Raw genomic sequence first — 25,675 nt, forward strand, 5'->3', positions numbered from 1 at the left:
ATCAGGAACCAATTGTTTTGAAGTCACTCCGCAGCCACGATTTTTGCTTAGAGCTACAGGTAGGCAGATACTACATCATCAACACGGGAAAGAATCATTTGTTTCTATCACGATGGGAGTAGTTTTGGTATTGTTTTATTTTTCCAACATCATAGAAATCAGACATGGGTAATTGCTTTTAGAACCGTACAGTGTATGAAAATCAGAATCTGAACATACACCGAAAACACATACATAGACTGTGTATTGAGACCTTGTGTAAAAAGAAGGATCCGGTCGGAACCAGCTCAGTCTGAACCACTATGGCCGAACCTTTCCACCATTTGTCTTCCCACTACACAGCAAGTTATCTTTAAACTCATTATAAATGTGCACAGGAAAAAAAAAGAGCTTTATAGACATTAGCTATAATAGTATAATGGCTTATAAATAAATACTAATCCACTTGTAGCTCCCAGAAGATGGCTGCAGTACCGGCAGAAAATACTGCCTTGGAGGAAGACTTAGGGTGAGATATCACTTATGTCAAGATACGTTACATTATAGACAAACAGTATTTCACACAGGGTGGGGAGGGTAATGACATGGTAAGAATTATGAATAACCAATAAGTACACTTTTCATGAACAGTGTATTACTCTCATTCTCCAGGGGGTACAAATACTCATTTTATTCCAGGAGATACCATCACACAAAATGGGGCTGACATACAAGACACAACACAAACCCCCCTCTTGCAAGCTAGGCTCCAGAGAATTAGGTAAGCAGATATCCAAAGGAAAATACCATTGGACAAAGATAGCTTCCCCTAATCCCCAGATCTAGGATTAGTGGATTGGAAATGTCTTTGCTGTCTGGTGATAATATAGCCAAAAGAAAAAAAAAAGGAGACAGGAGGGGCGATGGCATGGATTATTGAATACAGGAATGAAAACACCGTATGTAATTTGGGTAACTGACTCTTAAGACATCTGGGAGAGCAATAGTCTATTATGCATTTTAATATCTATTATGGGAAATTTTAACCAACTATGGAAGAAAGGATATAACTGCATAAGATGATGTCTAACAAATTCTTAGTCTTTGGGCAATAAAGATATCATCTAAAAAGAAGTGCCCTTTCCTTCTCATTTTAAACAATGACTGTTTAGTGAGACTGAGTCCTAACAAGGCACTGTCAACATTTAAAGATAATCATTATTATTTTTTTAAGGGCAATTCTCTATTATAGGCACAGTGTATCAACTATTTCCCTTCTTGATGGCAGGGGGAGGGAAGTTTATGGGCAAATATGTTTTAAGCATTGACTATTCTTTTTGGTGATTTTTCAAATGAGTAAATTTTAGAAACATCTTGGCATTTATCTTTTAAAAAATTCAAATCATACATTTATAGCCTTTGCTTGAAAATCTGCTGTACCAAGAGGGATTCTCCCATTTCCATTCAATGCAGACCTCTTTAAGTTGGTAAGGGCATCAGTGCCTCTGAAAAGTCTTAACATTTCTGTTAATATAGTTGTAATTTTCCCTCCTTGCAAACCCTTTGTTTTGAGTGGGGTGGGAAGGGGAGGAAATTGGACAGAGAAGGAAGTGTTTTATTTCTGCAATCATAAAAATGCTTAATCCTATGATTGTTTCTGAGTTTGAATTCCCAGTATTAGTGTTGTTAATGGTGACTGACTTTATCAAAAAGTCAGTAAAGAGTAAGACAAATAAGATATAAGGGAAATGAATTACTTGAGGATATAAGGTGAATGCAGCTGCTCATGAAGCAAGATTATCAGGCTCAGGTCCACAGGAGATTGATTGTAGGATTAGGGCTCTATTTGTATTTAATATTTCAATTTTTGTAAAAATTAAGGAATGAAAACATTTAACTGAAACTGTAATTTAAGTGATGTAATAATTTCATAGCACATCAAATTATTAATCTAGAATAACCCACAGGTTTTCTAATGTCTCTTTCAAATCAGTGGAAAATAATGAAATTTAAAAACTCTAAATTGAAAAAAAGATCCATCTAATACAAGAGAACATTGAAATGGTTCACACACTCACTGAGGGGAAAAAAAAACCCAGTTCTTTTTTAGGCCCATGTCCTTTTTTATTAATAATATAAATTTCTATAATCTTTTGACATTACAATCGCTTTACAGTTAATCTCACACTAAAGACAAACACTGTGTTTGGCTTAGGTAGCAGAAAGTTTAGTATGTAACTTACATCCTTGATATCAGACACTAAATTTCAACAGTTTAAGAGAACCTTTTATACTTTCTGGATTTTAAATAAACATGTGTATGTGTGTGTGTGTGTGTGTGTGTGTGTGTGTGTGTATATATATATATATATATATATATATATATATATGTATACATATAGGTACACACACATACACATATATATGTATAGTTGTATTTTTTTAGGATGACAATTTAATACAACATGGAAGAACCAATTAACTTGACATCTGTTTGCAATGGTGGGAGAACAAAAGACATCTGTATATGTAGCAAAGCCAAGACCCAAATATCTCTAAAGCCGAGGATGCCATGTCCCTTTTGGGAGTCTCAAATTCTAACCCTGCACTTGCTACTCCTCTCTGCTTTTCCCATGAACTAGATCCCAATTAAAACTAATGTATTTGAAAATGAAAATTGAGTGGGAAAGAAAAAGTGGGAGGAATTTCCTTAATGAAGTCATATTTCCACAACTCTCATAATGAAAAAAATCCATACTTTCAAATACTGATATCCCCCCCCCATTATTTGATTTCTATTGCCTAAGGCACAGTAGAAAACAAGCACTTTGTTCTACTTTAATATAGGACAGTGGCTTGAGATAGGTCAACAGTAGGTTCTCTAATCAAGCAACAGTTAAGCAGTGATAACTACAAGTAAATATAATAAAGAAAAATTTGGAGTGAAATAGAGATGGAGCAAAATGTAGGATATGATCAGCATTATGATAGGAAACTCCCCACAGACACCCACAATTGGGGGAGGGCATTCACTTAAGGACACAGCCAAAGCACTTTTTTGCTTGGTACAATTTACCCAACAGAAGGTTAAATGTGCTTCAAACATATCTCTATCGATGAGTATGTATGGTCTGGTGAATTTTTAAAGGAGAAACTTTATTCTCTTAAGACTTTAATCAGACATTGGTTCAAGATTTCTTTTTCCTCTTCCTGTCAAATACAGCGCTAGGCACAATAAATTCTCAATGACAGATGCCATGCCCTGATTACCAAACTTAACCCAAAGTTTCTCTCGAGTGTCACCAAAGATTCAACTTAGGCACACACTGTAAATTACACCCAAACCTTTTGCAGGTAGAAATTCTAGTGTATTTACGACTCTGCCAAAAAAGCATTAAGGCAATAATTTCTTTATCAATTATATCTCTTTACATCAAGATCTTTGCATTTAATGCAAAGATCTCACATTAGCAGCATTATATTCCTGCCCCCAGCAAACCCTAACCCAAACATGATCTACTAAAATGTGTGTTGACGTCTTGAAAAAATTAAGTAGGTAAAGGGAAAGAAAGGCAGCACCATAGCAGCCCTGAAAACCACACAGGTTAAGGGATTTAGGTACTTTGTATAAACCTAATAAAGAATGGGATTAGATGGTCTCACAAAACCACATCTTCCTGGCTTTAGTTCTCATGCTACCATCAAATCCAGCTATTTCAGGGTTAATAAGTCTAAGTGCTTTCTGGGCATTAATTTGTAAATTCAGTCCTCCATGAGTACACCAAGTACAGAGACACATACCAAAAGTGTGAGGGGAAGGCTTTCTTATTGACTCAATCTGTTTCAAGCAGGACTGATGAAGATTGGTGTATTTCAGACTCATCCTGCAGGCAGGTTCCCAACTACAATCAGCAATCATCATGGCCAAAGAATGCAACGTGGGGAAGCCTTGCACACATGAAAAGGAAAAACGGAGACAAATCATGTGTTCCATAAGGTTCACATAGAATAAGAAGCACTTAACCTCAAGGTGTTAAAAATTAGAGTTCCCCAATGTCAAGTGCAGATTTCTGAGGTTGTTGAAATATGAACTCCCTGGGAAAGGATGTTATACCAATCAAATGCAAGAGACTGGATTCACTTGTGAATTATAAGTTTTATAAAAACAAAATATACTGGGAAACACATACATACATACATTTCCTATAGGCTATTAATACCATATTAATTTCATGTAATTAGATTCCCACATCAGAGAATGCTTTTAACTTATCTTTATGAATAGATTATTTAATAAAATTCTGTAGGGAGTTAGAGATGATTTTATTCAGGAAGTATCCAACTGGTTCGAAAACCAAAAGTTTTGAACAGAGCTCTGATGGAAAATTTACAATCTTTTAAAAAGAAATTGCTGATGAAGACAGGCAGTTTTTAATAAAGCAATTATTACTTTGTTGCTATAACACAAATATTTGATTTTGATTTGCTTAGAGATTTATATTCATTTATTTTAGGCCAATTTTAACAGTTAAAAATTATTAATCAGTTTGAAATTGTAAAAATAGCATATTCTCAAATTGTAAATTTTTACTTTTCTGGTTAAGGCTACTTCAGATATAAAAGGTATCAAACTGCCCAAAAACACTTTGGAGCCACTGCTACATAGACAGACAGTATGTCCTTTTAAAGGATAGTCTGCACATTGAGTTGCTATATGTGATCAAGTACTAATTAAAAAAAAAATTATCAAAAGTCAGGCATTGCATTAAGAAAAGAATCCATCTCAAAATGTGAATCATGAACCTTTGACAAGACAGTGATTCAAAGTTTTCAATTCACTTGTTTTTAAGATCCAGGTTTAAATGTAAAAATGTTTGTTAAATGTGATTAATGTTTGACCTACAATTTAAGAAATATGAAGTTTCAAACTTTTGATTATGGTATATGCATTTTATATATTACAACTGTGGCTACTGTTTAGGTTAAAGCAGTAATTCATAAAGACATTAAACCATTATTAAAAACTAAATTGAAAACTTCACTTTTAGATGAAAATTTGTCATCCAGTTTAGATTAATAAAAAGATTACAGCACTGAAACTGTTGAGACTTTCAAATAGAGTGCTGAATAATGCTTGACAGTGTTTGTTTAAATAGCCAAACCACTCATTCTGGCGAAGACATTAAATGTAGAGGGTTTTTTTTTTCCTTCTTCTGCATCTCAGCCACAAGAAAGTGAAACCAGATACATCAGGACTACAGGGTGGATGAAGGCATTCATTTTATGGTAAACCTGTTCTTCACATACAATATGAGCGATAAGTTAGCTTTTTCTATACAAAACGTATGATGAATGAACCAGGATATTACAACAGATTATCCCAATGATACAAATATAACTCAGACTTCAGCATAAATAGAAACACACAAAGAAAAAAAAGGTACTGTAACAGTATAATTTGTATACCAATTCAAACTTTTAGATTTCTAAAATAATTAGAAAGGAAAATGCAGGCAAAAAAAAAAAAACACCTTATACAAAATTCAGTGCATCTTTAAAATGCTAAGCTATCTTTATTCATTCAGGAATAATTACTCCTTCATAATCCCACCCATTCAGGCCTGCTCCCACTAAAAAAAAAAAAGAAAGAAAGAAAGAAAGAAAAAAAGACAGAAAAACCTTTTACATAGAAATGTTCCCTCAGTGGAATCCTCTAGTTATCTGCCTCCCAGAAACTTCCTTCTAAAAGCAAGTTGGATAATCAGTTTCACTAAATGATACCAATACCAGTCTTTGTTCTCCAGGCAGGGGTAGCTTCAATACAAAACAGCTGGTTGTATCTTCCACAGAAATTACAACCATAAGGTCTTTGCTGCCTAACTAAAACTTGGAATGACTTGCATCTCCAAGTTGGTTGTAAACTGATACCCCTTACAGTGCTAGAGATTTAGGAATACCACCTGTCAATCCACAGATGTACAAACAGAACAAAACTCAAGAATAAAAGATTTTTTTAAACCAAAAAACAAAATACACCCCAAATATAGTCCATGATATATTTGATTACTGGGATAACCATATAGTTGTAGACTAGAAAAGCATTTGTGTGTGATTTTTTTAAAGTATATAAGAGAATAATGAATTTATAAAAGGTTCTTGTTTCCAAAGATGTTATTGGGGTCCACATATTCCTTGATAGACTTCAGGATTCCAAAGCCGACATCGGAGATAGTTTCCTTCAGCCACTGCTTCCGCAACTTGCCCACTGGAAAAACAAAATCAAAAATGCTTCAATATACACCACAATGCCGGGAGCCAATCAATCTTGTGACCACGAATGAACAAACACTGTGTGATAAATGCTTTTATTCAAAAATGAGAAATGTTTTGCTTTATTTGATTTATTGAGCCCAGCAGACTATCAAGCTCATTAAGCTCAATGTATTCCCAGAGGAAGCCTGTGTTCCACACTGTCTCCTTCCTCTGTAAACTATGAAATGGAGATGAAGCTTAGGCTGAGATTAAGGGACCTTTTACAAGTAACAAAATGAAAAGTCTATGTGTTTCTTAAGAAATAAGCCTCTTAAAATTAACCATTTAAACACATCAAAATGTTAAGGAAGCGATTTTAAGATAAAAAGGCTTTAAACCGTGTGTCCCGTATAAGTTAGGTGACTTCATTTAAAGATGGTTTCTAACAAAAAGGCTATCATCTTTCAGAAGGGATAACATAAAAACTTTAGAAAATTGTAGGAACTGACTTAAATGTAATTTTCCAAAAAATAGACTTGACATAGGATATGACACCAAATTACTTTCAGACATTTCCATAGTACTGAATAACACATTTCCTCTACTAACTTAAGAATACCGGTGGCACCAATTTTTGTTTTTTATACCAAGTTAAAAAAAATACTGGTAAAGTTGTCAACGGAAAAGTCAATTTCTGCCCCCCTCCCCCCAATAAAGCTTGCTGACTTGTTCCAATTATAAAGAAGAGCTCAGTAATATAAATTATGCAGGGGACCCCTCCCCATTATTTACAAATAAGATCTGTGTAAGAGAGTATGTCCATTTGGTGTTTTTTTTAACCACTCTTAGAATAAACTCTGAATACAAAATTACCAGAGATATGTACTACTTTTATAAACATTTTGTAAGGAAATAGAGAAATCTCATAAATGTACTTTACTGAATTAGCAAAATACTTAGTAAGCAATTTTAAATGAGAATGGTCATTGAAATGGTCATTTTCCACAGATTCATTAATTAACTAAAGTCATCAAGAGTGACTTAATAGGTCAATCAAAATGGCCAACATTCTTTCATTAAAGACAATATAGTATTCAGCCTGTCATCCTAAAATGCAGTCCCATTTATCAGGCTGCAGTGATATACTGTAGCATCTGCCTTTTGGAAACCTTAAATACCATTTGAAACTAAACTCAAACCATCTTTTGTGCCCAGTTCTCAGGGTAACCATCAAACTGTCATCAGTATAATAAATGACAAGGACACTGCTGGAAAGCAGAATATTTTTGTTTATTCCTCTAAGGAATAAAGAGCACAAATGGTGCCGAGTGGAAAAAAATGTACAATAGAAGAAAAACCTTCAATTCGGTAAAAAAATTTAAAACGACCAATGTGTTGAGTGAACACTACAAATATATAATACTTCAGTCCTATAAAAACTCCTACTCATGCACACTTATTTGATCCCTCCCTAACTCTCTCAACGGCTCCAAAGTTTAGGAGGGGCAGGAGTTCCCCCAGATTCACTTGTGATTTTAGTTACATCACTACAGACAAGGTCTTCAGCTACTGAGGAGTTGGGGCAACCTGCAGCCCTTTAATCTACCCTACATTCAGGCTGCTAAAGTCAGAGGGGTGAAGAACAGTCAATGCCATTCTCAACTGTTATCTGTAATATAGTTTCACTGAAAGTGTCCTGTGGTTATGGATGTAATTGTCCTGAAAAGACTGCAAACAACTGCTCCAACAAGATGGAGCACATTAGAACCTCAGCAGGATGCCCAACAGCTAGCTTGTCTGCCTGGTTTTACACCTCTAGTAATAATGCAATTCCATGAGGAGCTGAACTAACGTCTGAGAAGCCACCCAACAGCCATTGCATATTTAATGAAGTCGCTCACCAAGTGCTGGAAAACAGAAGGTGCTTGGAGTGCATCATTAGTTCTGTCAGAGGGATAATTTACACATCTATCTTGTCAAATTTTCTATGGTTTATACTTTTACAATAATCAATCTAACATACATTTGATTAGTGAACTAGAAAGTTAAAAAAAGCTGTACAGCAGGCAAAGCCTCAGCCCTTCATAAACATATGTGATGGAAGATTTTAACCCGTTGGTGGCAGAGGTCTATGAGCTCCTGCTGTCACTCATGAAAAACTTGAACTGATGTCAAAAATTCCAGTTTACACCCACGGAAAAGATCTGGTTTGGTTTATAAGCTCAAACAGTTACAGGTCATGTTTGTTGCAATTACAAGAGCAAATAGGAAGCAAAACTCAAATAAAAGGCTAATTCAAAGGATTGAGTAATGACTGAGAAGTCTTCCTGAGGTCTAGTCACACGGCTAAGCAATTTAAAAAAAAGTCACCAAGAAAGGCCTACTATTTGAAATGGGAACAATTTTATTATGTTCTAATCCTCAGAAGTTGATACTGAATAAAAATGATTTTCTTTGTTTTGCAAAAATCCTTTCTGTAAGCCAAGGATGTATCTACTGAAACAAAGAATTTATATTCAGAAATGGGCTAATTATACTTATACACATGGCTAAAGAATGCCATGAAATTTCAAGCACTCAGAACTGAGAACCACCTGTCCCCAATGGCATACCAAGTGGAGAAAACATTTTGAAAAAAAGCAGCTAAAGCTCAAACATTAGAGATGCAACAAGCACAAGTGACCTTAGTCTAGATAATCTATCCCATGCCGCAACATTCTTTTAATGGGACCATGACAATATGAAATTGCAAATTCACATTCACAGGGAACACAGCCTTTGTGAAATCACTAGAAACAGGTTCCTTTGACCTACCAATCTCTTATTCTCTTGACTTCTGATTTAGCTATTTGGGAATAAAAGGTAGTGCTAGAAACAATAGGAAAATCTGCTATTAAAAAATGTAGCAGTAATTCAATGGCCTTAAACCTAGCCTGGAATGGGCTTTGTGACTTCCTTATCTGTATTTCACTGATGTTCAAATTATACCATATATTGCTGATATCTATTTAAAGTCTACGTACAATATATTGCTTATGAACATGATCATTCAGGTACCAATACCTATAACTTCACTGTTTTAAATACCAGATAGTTAGCTGTAGAGTAGGATTACATGTGTGACCTTGGATAAACAAACTTCTCTGGGTCCAAGTCTTTGATAAAACTGGAGCCTAATCACATTAAAATATTCTGAATCAATGACTATTGGTCATTGGGTAAAAAGATATTGGAAAATAATTTCTTACAGAATTCACTTATAGAAAAACGAAGAATGAAATAAATGGGTCCTTGAACTGGGAATATGACTCAAAGAAAAGCAGAGAAATAGAACTGAACCAAAGTACAATTTTTTTGGTACTTGTAGTTTATTATCCTGGATACTACTCATCATTATTCTCCCACACTGGCTATTCCACTCTGTCTCAAATATTGCCAAAAAATAGTAGTAATTGAACATCTTGTTATGGATAAAAGAGCTTATGGTTCAAAGCCGTCTTATGTAATTGGCCATTCAATTAAACCTAGATACCCAGTGGTTTTTTAAAGGGCCATACAGCCTCATCCCAATAAGGGTTATCTTTAGGTTCTGACAAAGAGGCAAAGAATGATGGGAACTTTCTGCTTCCTGACCCATGTGAAGAGCTGACATTTCCTCAGAGGGTTTTTAACCTATGCATTTGTTCATGCTGTAAAACACTGTCTTTGCTTGGAAGTACAAGCTGGACACAAGCCAACAGATCCATCAAATGAAAGATGCTAATGTTTAACCTTTAAGAAAAATGGGAATAAGACTGAGGTGTAATATGAGACTTGATGATAAGGTGATAATGAGCTTAAAAATCATGTTCTATCTCTTTGATTCAATTGTTCAACTTATCTACTTCTAAAGTCTTTATCATCACTTCATCAAGACAACAGCGTCACTGGGAACATAAAATACCAGTGAAGGTGTGAAAGTTGTGGATAAGTTTTCCAGCTATAAACAGCATCTAATATTTTTCCTCTTGCTACTAAATAATAATTCATTCTGTCCCATGCAACACATATGGCCATACTGATTATAAATGACTATAAAAAGGATCAGCTAATTAATGACCAATGCTTTGCTTTTCACTTACCAAAGGAGGAAAACCACTCATTCTTTTTTTTTTCTTTAAATTTTTTTCAAAGTACAGTAGCCACTCATTTCCATTCTGACAGTTATGGAAGCTGCTTCCTTTTTCCAACCTGCGACAGTTTGCACCGCCTCAGGCAACATATTTTTGGCCCTCTAGAAGCCACCTAGTTGGTGCTATACTTAGCATAGATAACCAGCTCAGAACTCCTAAACTCAAAACATTCACCAGCTTCAGCTAAAGTTGTTCATTGTTTCAACTAGTTTTTGAGTTGATTCTCTAAGTATACCACCACACCATATGCAAAGAGTGATAGTTGTTTCTTCATTGCTTATTCTGATTCTTTGATTTCTTTTTTTTTTTACTTATTGTTATAGTTAGCAGTACAATATTGAAAAAATAGTGGTGATATACAAAAAGGGGAAAGGACCTATTTGTATGAAAATATTTATAGCAGCTCTTTTGTGGTAGCTAAGAATTAGAAATTGAAGGGATGTCCATCACTTGGGGAAGGGCTAACAAGGCTGTGGTATATGGTTGTGATGGAATATTATTGTGCCATAAGAAATGACAAGGAGGATGATTTCAGAAAAACCTGCAAAGACTTACATGAACTGTTGCAAGTGAAGTGGGCAAAACCAGGAGAACGTTGTATGCAGTTATAACAATATTGTACAATGAAGAACCATCAATGATTTAGCTCTTCTCAGCAATAAAATAATCCGACAAGCCCAAAGGACTAATGATTAAGCATGCTATCCACTTCCAGAGAAAGAACTGATATTGTCTAATACAGACTGAAGCATGTTATTTTACACTTTCTTTCCATTTTGAAAATCAGTCTTCTTGTACAAAGTAACTAATATGGAAATGTTTAAAATGGTTGTACATGTAAAAAAAAAACAGTGGTGATAATGGGCATCTTTGTTTCAACTCTGATCGTATTTTGAAGGCTTCTAGCATGTCTCCATTACAGATGCCTGCTGATGGCTTTAGAGAGATACTACTTATCATTTTAAGGAAAGCTCCATTCATTCCTATGTTTTCTATAGAAATTGGTGCTGTACTTTTATCAAATGCCTTTTCAGTATCTACTGACAATCATATAATTTTTGTCATTGATATGGTCAATTATGCCGATAGTTTTCCTAATATTGAACCAACCCTGCATTCCTGGCATAAATCCCACTTGGACAAGGTGTGTGTGATCATTATGATATATTGCTGCGATCTTCTCAATATGATTTTATTTAATTTTTTTGCATCAATATTCATTAAGGAAATTGGTAGTTTTCTTTCTCTGTTTGTTTTTCCTGGTTTAGGTAACAGCATTATATTTGTCAGAAAAGGAATTTTGGACAAGGTATATGATCATTATGATATATTGCTGCAATCTCGATACAATTTTATTTAATTTTTTGCATCAATATTCATTAAGGAAATTGGTAGTTTTCTTCCTGTTTTTGTTTTTCCTGGTTTAGGTAACACCATTATATTTGTGTCAGAAAAGGAATTTGGTAGGATTCCTTCTTTACCTATTTTTCAAAGTAGCTCATATAGTGTTGGAATGAATTCTATAAATGTTTGGTAGAATTCACTTGTGAATCCATCTGGTCCTGGGGATTTTTTCTTAAGGAACTCATTGATGGCTTGTTGAATTTCTTTTTCTAAGATAGAATTATTTAAGTATTCTATGTCCTCTTCTATTAACCAGGGTAATTTATATTTTTGTAAATATTCATCCATTTCCCACTTAGATTGTCAGTTTTACAGTCACATATTTGGGCAAAATAGTTCCTAATAATTGCTTTAATTTCATCTTCACCGGCAGCGCATTGGCCCTTTTCATTTCTGATACTAGTAATTTGATTTTCTTTTTTTTCTTAAACATATTAACTAATAGTTTATCTATTTTATTGATTTTTTTTTCATAAAATCAGCACCTAGTTTTATTTATTAGGTCAATTTTTTTTTAACTTTTAAATCTCTCCTTTCATTTTCAAGATTTCCGATTTGGTGTTTAATTGGGAGTTTTTAATTTTTCTAGTTTTTTAAACACTGCCTGCCCAATTCATTGCTCTGCTCTTCCTCTATTTTATTGATGTAAGCATTCAGAGATACAAATTTTTTCCTAAGTACTGCTTTGGCTGAAATCACAAATTTTGGAATGTTGTTTCATTGTTGTCATTCTCTCTAATGAAATTACTGATTCTTTCTATGATTTGTTCTTTGACCCAGTCATTGTTTAATAATAGATTTTTTGTGTGTTTCCAATTTAGCTTTTAATCTAGCTTCCATGGCCCCTTACAGAATGCAATTTTTATTGCATTATGGTTTGAAAAGGATGCATTTAATATTTCTGCTTTTTTGCATTTGTTTATGAGGTTTTTATGCCCAAAGACATGGCCAATTTTTGTCAAGGTGCCATGTACAGCTGAGAAAAAGGTAAACTCCTTTCCATTTCCATACAGTTTTCTCCAGGTCTATAATATCTATCTTTTCTAAAATTCTATTCATTTCCTTAAAACTTCTTTATTTATTTTATGGTTAGATATATCTAGCTCTGAGAGGGGAAAGTTAAGGTTCCCCACTAGTATAGTTTTACTGTCTATTTCTTCCTGTAATTCATTTAATTCTTCCTTTTAACATTTGGATGCTATACCATTTGGTGCATATATGTTTAGCAGTGATATTGCATCATCTATGGTACCTTTTAGCAAAATTAGTTTCCCAGCTTACCTCTTTTAATTACGTCTACTTTTTCTTTGTCTGAGATCATGGTTGCTACTCCTGCCTTTTTTACTTCAGAGATCACCATGCTTTGGAATGCTAATTATAAGCCACTGTAGAATGATATGAGAAGATGAGGTGGCTTTTCTACATCTAGTTAGATTGTTAGATATTGTTAGTCAATTCCATAAAATACCATGTTAGGTGAAATGACACGGGAAAAAGCTTCTTAGGAACAATTTCATAGTAATAGCAGCTCATATCTATATATTTTAAGGTTTATACAGCACTTTCCCAACAGAAACCCTGCAAGGATACAAGCAACAGCATTCCCTTTTTACAGATGGAGAAACTAAGGCTCAAAAAGGTACAGTTACTTTACCGAAAAGTCACAAAACTAGTAACTGCTGCAGTAAAGATTCAAAACCAGGTTTTCTGACTCAAGGTCTGGAACTCTTCATGACAACATTCTGCCACAACTGTGGGATCAAGTAGATCTTAACAACTTTACAGTGAGTTTGGGCAGTTATAAAATAATGTGTTGAGGGGGCAGAGCCAAGATGGCATAGGAAAGGCAGGGATTCACTTGGGTTCTCCCCCAAAACTTTAAAATAATACCATAAGATAATTCCTGAAGCAGCAGAACCCATCAAAGGACAGGGTGAAATAATTTTCCAGCCAAAGACAACTTAGAATGTCAGCAGGAAAGGTCTGTCGCACCAGGGTGAGAGTGGAGCACAGTCCAGAACAGGTCATGCTAGGATAGACCTGGCCCTAGCAAACAAGGAGAAGGCCTTGGAAGTCACTGAATCATCGTCATCAGCTACTGCTGCTTCTGGAACTCTTAGCCCACGGATGGTAAGGGGTCAAATTGGTCAGAAGGAGCTCACAGAGGTCTCTGCTAGTACTGAGGCAAGACTCTATTGCTTTGACCATATTTAGACCCTGGTTGCAGTTGGGGTTTGGGGGATGGGGGTTTAGGGGGGGGGGGGTCCCAGGGCAAGGAGTGCTAGCACACCAGAGCTTGTGACCACAATGGATCAGGGACCCTCATCATATTTCCAAGGCAGAAAAGAAAGCTTGTGATCTCTCACAGACCAGAAGAGTAGTAAATACACCTTTCCTTAGATCACACCACCTTGGAAGAACTGAAAACTTACAGTTTCCGAGAAGTATCTCTGAAAACAGCTACACAAAAATTCTGGAACTTGGGACAGTGTGCCCTCCACCCTGGAGGCAGAGCACCACTTTAAAAAGAGTTAAAAGTCAAGAAGCAGGCTGGGAAAATGAGCAAACAGAAAAAAAATCTGACCATAGAAAATTGTGGTAACAAGAAGCTCAAAACACACACTCAGAAGATAACAAAGTCAAAGGTCCTACATCCAAAGCCTCCAAGAAAAAATATGAATGGTCTCAGTCCATGGAAGAGCTGAAAGAGGACTTTGAAAATAAAGTAGGAGATGTAGAGGAAAAATTGGGGGCGGGGGAGGAGAGGGTGGTGGGGTAGATGAGAGCAATGCAAGAAAACCATGAAAAAAGAATAAACAGCTTGGTAAAGGAGTCATAAAAAAAATACTGAAGAAAATAACACCTTAAAAAAAGACATGGGGGGAGGGGCAGCTAGATGGAGCAGTGGATAAAGCACCAGCCCTGGATTCAGGAGGACCTGAGTTAAAATGTGGCCTCAGACACTTGACACTTACTAGCTTCATGATCCTGGGCAAGTCACTTAACCCTCGCTGCCCCGAAAAACAAAAACAAAAACAAAAACAAAAGATTAGGACAAATGGTAAAAGATATTTAAAAAAAAAAAAAGCCAATGCCTTGAAAAGTTGAACTGGTCAAATGGAAAAAGAGGCACACAAATTCACTGAAGAAAAAAAAGACTCCTTAAAAAGTAGAATTGGCTGAATGGAAAAGGAGATACAAAAACCTTACTGAAGAAAATAATTCCTTAAAAATTAGAATTGAGGAAATGGAAGCTAATGACTTTATATGAAATCAAGAAACAATAAAACAAAACCAAAAGAATGAAAAAATAGAAGGCAATGTGAAATATCTCACTGAAAAAACAACAAATCTGGAAAATAGATTCAGGAGAGATAATTTAAAAATTATTGGACTACCTGAAAGACACAATAAAAAAAAAAGTCTAGACAACATCTTTGAAGAAATTATCATGTGGTACAACATATTTTGGAATAGAAAATATGATGCATATAGAAATGCCTTAAGAATATCTGGAAAAACTTGGGATTTGTATCTTAATGCTATGAGGCCTTTGTGACAGCAGCACCATTTTTCTCATTTTTCTAATGGGAACAAACAATCTTCATGCTAATGAGAGAAGTTGTCTCTAGACCATTAAACATTGGGAAATTTCAAAAGACATTTTTAGGCCTCGTGAAGGGTTTTAAATGCCAAAAAGAGTATTTTATATTTGATAATGGAGGTGATGGGGAGCCACTGGAATTTACTGAGTAGGGGTGTGACAGGATCAGACCTGCATTTTAGGAAAAATCACTGTCAGCTGGAGGATGGATTAGAATGGGTCAGGCAGAACTACCAGTAGGCTATTTCAATAGACCAAGCATGAGGTGATAAGGGCCTACACCGGGGTGGTGACAGTATTAGAACAGAGAAAGCAGTAAACAGACATGTTGGAGAGATGGTTCAAAGCTGAAATTGACAGTCATTGGCAACAGAATGAATAGCAGGGAGGAGGAGGTGTGTGGTGAGTGATAGTAAGAAGTCACAGATGACACCTAGGTTGTGAGCCTAAGGGATTAGGAGGAGGATGGTACCCTAGACAATAATAAAGAAATTCAGAAGAGAAGAGGGCTTAAGGGGAAAAATGAGCTGCTTTGGTCATGGTAAGTTTAAGGCATCTATTAGAACTTCAATTCAAGGGGCAGCTAGGTTGCACAGTGGATAGAGCACTGGCCCTGGAGTCAGGAGGACCTGAGTTCAAATCTGACCTCAGACACGTGACACTTACTAGCTGTGTGATCTTGGGCAAGTCACTTAACCCCAATTGCCTCACCAAAAAAAACAAAAAAAAACCCCTTCAAGATATCTGAAAAACAGTTAGAAATACAAGACTGGAGGTCAACAGAGAAGTCAGAGATGTGAAAATCATCAGTTTAAATTAAATCCACAGAAACTGATGAAATTACCAAATGAAGCAGCACAGAGAAAGAAAAGAGCCCAGGACAGAACCCTGGGGACATCTATGGTTAGAGGGGATAACTTGAATGAGATACTAGCAGACTAAGAAGGAGCTACCTGGTAAGAGAATCAGGAGAGTGGTACCCTAAGAACCTAGAGAGGGGGCAGCTAGGCAGTGCAGTGGATAAAGCACCGGCCCTGGATTTAGGAGAACTTGAGTTCAAATCCAGTCTCAGACACTTAACACTTACTAGCTGTATGACCCTGGGCAAGTCATTTAACCCCAATTGCCTCACAAACAAAACAAAACCCAACCCTAGAGAGAAGAGTGTCAAGGAGGAGAAAAACAATGTCCAAAACTGCAGAGAGGTTGAGGAGAATGAGGATTGATGAGGCCATTGGATTTGATAACTAAGCAATCACTGCTAACTTCGGAGAAAGCCGTTTTGGGGGAATAAAGTCAGAAGCCAGATTGTAAGGGGTTAAGAAGTGAGTGAGGGGGCAGCTAGGTGGCGCAGTGGATAGAACACCAGCCCTGGAGTCAGGAGTACCTGAGTTCAAATCCAGCCTCAGACACTTAACACTTACTAGCTGTGTGACCCTGGGCAAGTCACTTAACCCCAATTGCCTCACTAAAAAAAAAAAATTAAAAAAAAAAAAAGAAGTGAGTGAGAAGAGAGGAGAGAAAAGGGGGGGGGTGTACCTATTGTAGATGGCCTTTTCAAAAAGTCTGATTATAAAGGACAGAAGAAATATTGGACAAACATTGGCAGTAGAGAAGAAGCCAACAGACAGGAAGAGATTAAAGATAAGAGAAAATGGGATAATAGAGGGGACAGCCTGTTTGAAGCAGACAAGATGGAATGGGACCTCCTGAGCAGATAAGAGGTCAGTTTTAGTAAGGAGGAAGACTACTTCATTAAGTGACACAAGGGTGAAGGAGGAGAAAGTGGCAGAAGGCATCAGAGTGAAAGGAGATGAGGAGGCGGGGAGAAGAGGGAGCTCTTGTTGAATGGCCTCAATTTTTTTTTGTTCTCTAGAATATGAGGCAAGTTCTCCATTGAGAGGGTAGGGGGAGGAAGACTTATGGAAAGTCTGAGGAGGGATGAAATGTTTTGGAAGAGCCATTGTGGAGAGCCACTTTAGCTTTTATTTCTACACCACCCTCCCCCCCGCCCCCGCAAAAAAAACAAAACAAAACAAACCACCCCCAAAATCTACACCACCCTCACTTCTTGCACAGTCTGTAACTAAAGGATTATATGGGGAGTAAGGGCAATGAGAAAGGACTAGAAGAATGGGGAGAAAAATGCAATACTGTTTATTGAGGTAAATCCAGCTGCTGTAAGCTTAAAAGTGTAATTTCCTTCCCAACCTCATTCAACAGTAATGATTCCCTTACAATCAGAGTGACAGAAAGCTAGATAAGAACAGTGGAGAAAGTATGAAACAGAATTCAGTATCTTTGCATTTCTAGTAGCAGCCTTTATACAGAGTTTACCTCTCTTTAACTAGAGAAACATGGTACATATAGCAAATAAAGGGCTGGGCCATCTCCAGTTCTCCTGATGTATATCTTGCCACTAAACCCAGATGACTCTGGAGGAGAGTGAGGTTAGTGACTTGGCACAGCGCTTCCTCACTTAAATCCAATTCAGTACAAGTCATGATATCACCTGCCTGATATCATGGTCTTCTTCAAGAATAAAGGACAAACAACAAGCAGATAAAGGCCCCATAATAATAGCTCCCATTTATACAGCACTACATTTTGCTATGTAAGTGGGAGCTATTATTAATTACCATGGGGGGAATGGGAGGAGGCAAGGGTTGAAGGGAGATTATGTTTTTGAAAAATAATTTATGCTGACCCTTCAGAACTGGAAGACTATAAAGGATAAGGACAGCTAGGTGGTACAGTGGATAAATTGCTGGACCTAGAGTTAAGAAGATTCATCTTTCTGAATTCAAATCTAGCCTCAGACACTAGCTGTGTGACCCTGGGCAAGTCACTTAACCCTATTTGCCTCAGTTTCCTCATCTGTAAAATGAGCAGAAAGAAATGGCAAACCATTTCATATCTTTGCCAAGAAAACCCCAAATGGGGTCATGAAGAGTTGGACACAGATGAAACAACCAAAAAATTACAAGAAAAGAAGGATAACATTAAATAATACGTAGGTTATTATTCTACCTTGGATATTCATCGTTTCTATGTTGGATATTGTATTGTAACAGATAAAGCCATATTAGAAACAGAAACTCTACTTTAAAACCATTACAGTTTCTTCAAATTCATTTCAACAAGCCTGCATTAAATGCCTGCTATGGACACTCTTCCCTCAAAATTGTCACGGTAAATATACATCAATATGCTTTTATATTTTAAATGGGGTTATATAACTTGTTTGAAGTTTCATTTCTGAATTTTGACATTTCTTTAGTTAATAGATGAATTAAAATGGCTACTATTACATTTCTAACTACCAGCTGGGAATATTCACAACAAGTAACTAAGATCAGAGACTGCAGTCCTGAAGCAGACGAAGGTTCCTCCTTCTTGAATTTCCTTAATCTTCCTTTCCTATATCTACCTCACATACCTCTGGCATACCTGTTCGCTAGATACCAGATACAACGATGAATTAGTTCCTGTTAGGAAGCAGAAATGCTATGTAACTGCTACAAGAATGAGTAGTAAATGATGAGAGCTTCCAACTCATAGTTTCACTTAAGTAGTCAACATCTTTACCTGTTTCCAAGGCTCCACTTCCTGGGAGAAAAAACAGTTTGCCATTGTGGCAACTAACTGGACTAGGCTGTGATTTCCAAGTTATTCTTCAGATCTCAGGTTTGCTTAGGCTTCATGGAGTCTAGTAACATTTTTAGGACAGTGATAATTAGATAAATACCTCATTTAGAAATTAGTAAAAATCTGATAACTTCAGTTGAATAATGATAACTTCCAAAGGCTAGTGATTGATTAAAGAACTGAATCTAGCATCTATTAAAATTTACTGATATAGTCATCTTTCTAATTGAGAATTCTAATGCACCATATGATAATTTACATGACATAACCTTTTTTGAGTACACTAGAGATGATGGCCATATTAGGCCATAATTAGGACACACAAACTGACTTTTCACAGGTCAGAGACCATCTGTTAGAAATGATCTGCTAGCTACTGCATCACTGCATGAAAGGTCATGAGAAGTCAATTATAATACCCTTACAGTAATGTAGGGTAGGCATTTCTTAAAGCGTAATCATTCAATGTTCAAATATCCTTTATATACCAATGGTCAGTCTTATTCACACCAGGGATATGCTTTCCTGTCATTCTGGAGAGCAAAAAGTGCTTTTTTTGCATTCACCCAGGTACTGGCCTCTTCTCAGAGGAGACAGGTCAGATGTCCCATCTCCTGCTTTTTCACCTAAGAAGCTGACACTATGGTATGATTGGCAAAGTGGAACAAAAGGAGAGAAATACATGATCATGGTACTCTCTCCTTTACTCTCTTGTTGCTGTAGGACACAGACCCCATCACTCCACAGGAAAAATTGTCATATTGGGTACTCAGGTTTCCAGCTCAGGTCAAACCTCCCAAAATCTATTTACTGTATAATGTAGTGGAAAATGCAGAGATAAAGGTGGTGAGCTCTCATGTGGAGAATAATGGTACATTAAATGGCACATTATAAGAAACTGCATAAAAAGTAAGGGCTATCATTTACTTATCATTGATACTCTTTTCTTACTTTAAATTAAGGCTTTTTGTTATCTTTGGATCACAGAGGATTAAAAGTTTCCCTCTACTAATTTTTTTTGATGATCAGGAAAGATTATGTGAGATATCAATATATCTGAAAAAAGAAACTATTTCCAAAGGAGATAAGGAAAAATAAGGGCTTGGACTCTAACTTAGGGACAAGGAATAATCACTGATGGCCTATATTTAAAAAAATGCAACTTTTAAACTTAATTAAACAAGAGAGCAAAGAATATTTTAACAACTATTTGGTTCATGTTTTATGAAAATTTCTAATTCTTGACAAGCAATTTTATGCCTTGTTTCAGAAGATTAATAATTAATTAAAAAACCTAGCCATAAATTAAATATGCTTCTAGTATAAACTTTGTTGTTTAAACTGACCAGTTCTTCATTTACAAAAACAAGCTCCATGAAGATTAAGTTAAGCAGGCTTTATATTTCCTATAGCCTCGAGTCCCAGACTACATCTGTTTTCTTTGATACACAAAACCAGAGTTAAAATAGCTCCATTTATCACAGCATGATTGTAGGCAGACAAACCAGCCTGTCTGTTTCCAGATAGTGAAAGCAACTGTTATTAATCACAATTACAGGCCAAACACAACAAGAGAAATTGCATCAATATTCTCCCAACCCCCAATGCTACTTCTCAAAAGTGGCACTTAGAATGTCATGACAGGGGCTGAAGGTCAGTAAATAAAGAGGATACTATGAGGTTAATTCCAAGTAGCAAGTTTATGACACATTATATAAAACCTTGCCATATAGTCAAAAAAATGTTTTCCTTCCAGATAAATCATATTCAACAGTTTAGCTGTAGTACTATCAGTCCCTGCTATCTAAAAATCAAAATACAAATTTCATATTAGGACAAATATTTTCTATTTTAAGTATCTGCAATTTTGGCAATAATCAATACTATATACATTAAAATGAATACACAAGCAGCAATTCTGAAGAATAATGTACATTTAGAATTTTAATTACAAAATTGCTAATGATTTTTAGAGTTAAAGAATGAAAGTTTTTTAAATTTGTGTTTTCCAATAGTAGTTTCATTTCTAGTAATGTAACAGGAATCCACTTTTTACTGAATGAGAATTACTGTTGGTAACAATTTGTGAAAAAATATTAATGGATGACAACTAAATCTCTTATCCCTTGAGTGTTTTAATCTTTCATATAAATTGGATCTATTTCCTCAATAGTTACAGTGATATACAGTATATTGATTTACTTCTTAGTTTTTGTTTAAGAAAACAAAAGCAACAGTTTGGGATGAAGGCACTCGTAAATATGAAGTATTTCTATTTAAAGCAAAAGTGAACAGGCGATCATGTAGACATTAAACTGCAGAATAACACTGAACTGGCTGGTACTTTAAGGGTGTGTGTGGGGGAAATTACTACTTCTTTTTACTTATCCAGTGTTGATTTCATTTTTAATAAATCAATATCAGCATTTTCTCATATATATTTGGGAATAAGGCCACTTTTCCATGATAAAATTCCATGGTGCATACAATAACTGCCTAATTAAGCTCTTAAAGCCAAGTTAATAAATGTATTACTCTTATTCTACTACAGAGCAACAAACCAATTTGTTTGTTTCAAATACAATTGAAAAATGACAGGTAATAAAGAGAAAAAACTTTTTCAAATATATTCTAGCATGGATTTACATTTAGCTTCAGATTTATTTAATATTTTTTAAAGCAAGACATAGAAACAGCAATCTATGCATATGTACATATCTTCAGACTTTCAGATTGGTACCTAAATTATATCATACAATTTAAACAGCATTATATTTTTAAAAAGGTTTTCTACTTAATTTATATTTTAAATAGAACGAAAACTCTTTCTTGGTATATTGTTATGTAAGTAGGAATTCTACTACAATCATCCTCCAATATATAACTAAATTAAATTATTTCATTATACCTAAATATATCAAATGATGTTCAAAAAGGTAAGTCATCAGCTGAGGCCTGAAAATAGTTTTGTTCCACAGGAAATTTTACTGTAATCTGATCTAACCAGCAGTTGCTTTATTAATAACCCTGAGAAACAGGAATCCAAACCAAAATGGTTCTGTCAGTACAAAACAACCAGAAAATAAGATCATTCATATCAGTAACTGATACATGGAAATATGTTATGTGTATACGTAATCACTAAAACGAACTAAAAGCTTCTAATCTACATCCATTCACATTGTAGCACTTTACTCATTCACAACGTACTTCAAAAATGTGACTTTTATGACAAGGTTCCTTTCACATAACCCTGAGGCATATTAATTCTCATGCTTAAAATAAGAAAATATGGCATTCTAGACTCCCTCGTCTACTAAACAAAAACTGGAGAGCTCTTGGCTGTAATGTATAATATACCATGTTAGAGAGGGCTCAGAAAGACCTACATTCATATCTCACTTGGGATAGTTGGTAGCTAAGTAAACCTGGGCAGGTTATTTTATCTGAGTCTCAGTTTCCTCATCTATAAAATAAAATCTGTAGTAGCTATCTAATAGGATTGTTGGGAGACTCCAACAAAGTGACTATTAAAAGCATTTTCCAAACAATAAAGCACTGTGTAAATGTCATTTACAATTCTCGTTAGGTAATATTTTGAATACAAAGCAGAGAGGGACAATTTAACATTTATCTTTAGACAACAAAATAAATTTTATCAATGTATGTAACATGATTGAAGTACTGTTTAACTTGGCTCAAAGGACATGAAATGTTTTCAAGATTACTTGTTTATACTACTGCACGAAACAATTTTGCTTTGGCATTTATCTTCACTTGGAAGATGAAGAACGGCTTACTTGTAGCTACGTCAGTAAATAAATTATCTATTATTTCCATACTCATGAAGATAGATGTCACTGAGATTAACACATACCCAGCAAAGCTTGGCATATATACACATAAAATATATGTCATGGAAATATTCCTAAACTTCATGGTAACAGTCTCTGTTATAAAAACAAAAAAACTGCTTCTTTGTCTAATATAGTCAGTCAATGCAATGGTTTTCCAAACAATTATATAACATGGAGAAAACATTTTTTTAAATTCATGTGGCTAAAATATCTAAACATCTGTAAATGTTGAGTTACACACAATTTTATGAAAGCATAAGCCTAAAATTGCAACATAAGAGCAAAATTAGGATTTGACTCTTGGTTTATTACAAAGCTGCTTCTATACCTTGAAAGTAATTTAAATATCTCTGCTCCTCTCTTCTCCTCAATTCTGTTGATTGCCTTTTGGTCATTCTAATGTTTCTAAGCACTTAAGAACAGAAGATAGACAAGAAAGAGGAGGAGATGCTCACTCTGATACTTATTAGCAGTTTTCTTAAAAATATTTGATGGTGAGGATAGCATAGAATAAAATATTAAAAGTTGAGGAGAATAATTCTTTTATCCAAACTTCTATTCTAGAAGCAGAGACAATCAGGAGTCAGCTTTGATAAACTAACATAACATGCTTTCTTCACAAAATCTCTTTTCCTTCTCTAACCTAAATTTCTTTTAGAAAAAAATCACATTTCAATTATAAAAATAAAGACACTACTTTCCATCTTGTTCAAGGATAATTAAAAAGGAAATATTTAAAGTAATTTTAATGGAAAGAATAAGGAGGTATGTCTAAATGAACATCTCACTGGGCTCTTCAACCTCCTGCTGTATACTTGGTGCCATCGTGACACTTCTCCTCTTCAGACTACTTCTTGGCAGTACAAGAAGTACTTCCCCAAATAGGTAAAAAGATAGGAATAACTATCCATTGTAAACTGGGATAGGTCCTCTTGATTCCATACTATGGGTCTTCAATGAGTTACATGAATTGGTCTGATAGGAACTTTATCTTTATTTAATAGGGTCAGACTCCCCTTGTTATACACTAATATCAAAATCCTGAAAATTAACTAAGTGATGAGAATGGTTGATCAAATTATGGTACATGCATGTTATAGAATATCACTGCATCAAAATAATGACTATGAAGAATTCAAAGAAATACGACTTAAAAGAAATGATGGAAAAGGAAAAGCAGAACAAAAAGAACAATATATTCACTACAATTATATCTTTAAAGACAATGATAACACATCCATGGTAAATACAAAGATTATCTTCAAAAAGGGTCATGGAAACAAGCAAAATGATTTTAACATTACTGTTTTAAAAACAATAGACAATTTGGGGGATTAAATAACTGATTAATAATTTTTAAATTGTAGACAAGTTTATAATCTCATACAATACTGTTTTGATCATTTCTATCTTTTTTATTAACATATTTGAATTTGTACTTTCAGTGGAAGCTAAGTAATTTTTTTAAATTAATAAAGTATTTTATTTTTTTTTCCGTTACATGTAAAGATAGTTCTCAACCTTTGTTTATACAAGCTTTACAATTTCAGATTTTTCTCCCTCCCTCCCCTCCCCCCTCCCCTAGACAGCAGGTAATCTGATATAGGTTTTTATATATATATATATATATATATATATACACACACACACACACACACACACACCACACACACACACACACACTAACATTAATCCTATTTCTGCATTACTCATGTTATAAGAGAAAAAAATCAGAGCAATGATGGAAAACCTCAAATAGAAAAAAAAACAACAGCATCAAAAAACAAAAGAAATAGTATGGTTCATTTAGCATCTATACTCCGCAGTTCTTTTTTTTTTTTTTTTCCCCTGGATTTGGAGATCCTCTTCCATCACGAGTTCCCTGGAAGTCTTCTGTGCCATTGCATTGGTGAGAAGAATATAGTCCATCACAGTAGATCAACACTCAATGTTGATGTTACTGTGTACAGTGTTCTTCTGGTTCTGCTCATCTCACTCATCATCAGCTCACGTAAGACCCTCCAGGTTTCTCTGAACTCCTCCTGCTCATCATTTCTTATAGCACAATAGCATTGTATTCATATACCACAACTTGTCCAGCCATTCCCCAATTGATGGGCACCCCCTCAACTTCCAATTCCTTGCTACCACGTAAAGAGCAGCTATAAATATTTTTGTACATGTGGGTCCCTTTCCCCCTTCCATGATTTCTTTGGGAAAAAGACCCAAAAGTGGTATTGCTGGGTCAAAGGGTTGCACAGAAGCTAAGTAATTTTTAAAGAAAGAAAGCATGGGACTTGAAATTAAACAACTTGGGGCTACTGCCCTTTTCTTCATGAGACTCAGTTTCCTCATCTGTAAAATGGAAGATATAAAAAATTGCCTTATGTAGTTGTTTTCTGAAGAAATTCCTTGTAAATAGAACTACATAAATGAAGATAATGATGATTTTTCTAAACAAAAAAACCTCTACACCAATTCGATATGTCTAAAGAAATTCTTGGTCCATCATTATGTAATTTTATCACTAACATTAAAAGAATAGAACCATTTAATGTAAAAATGCATGTACAGATTGAGAATATTATAAATTCTAAACAAAATTATTACCTCCATGATGATGTGACAGGCCTGCCTCCATTGGCAAGGATTTCTTCTCTAGCAGCTGCCTGAATTTGAAAAAATAAAATAATCTTTACATAACCTTTACTTTGCAAAATTAAGACAGAAAAGACCCAAGTTCTAATGAAAGCACATAT

General features: G+C 35.1%; 1 protein-coding gene across 1 annotated transcript in view; it reads right to left on the bottom strand.

The window, feature by feature from the left end:
• Positions 1 to 2,351: 2,351 nt before the first annotated feature.
• The window catches only part of AGPS (alkylglycerone phosphate synthase), a 152,995-nt gene continuing 129,671 nt past the window's right edge, over positions 2,352 to 25,675 (bottom strand). Inside the window, 3 exon segments of the mRNA XM_043993254.1 lie at positions 2,352 to 6,244; positions 25,527 to 25,548; positions 25,550 to 25,585. Coding sequence (XP_043849189.1) covers positions 6,123 to 6,244; positions 25,527 to 25,548; positions 25,550 to 25,585 — 180 coding nt within the window. The 3' untranslated portion in view covers positions 2,352 to 6,122.

Source organism: Dromiciops gliroides, chromosome 3 (genome assembly GCF_019393635.1).
Source record: "Dromiciops gliroides isolate mDroGli1 chromosome 3, mDroGli1.pri, whole genome shotgun sequence".
NCBI classification, from domain to species: domain Eukaryota; kingdom Metazoa; phylum Chordata; class Mammalia; order Microbiotheria; family Microbiotheriidae; genus Dromiciops; species Dromiciops gliroides.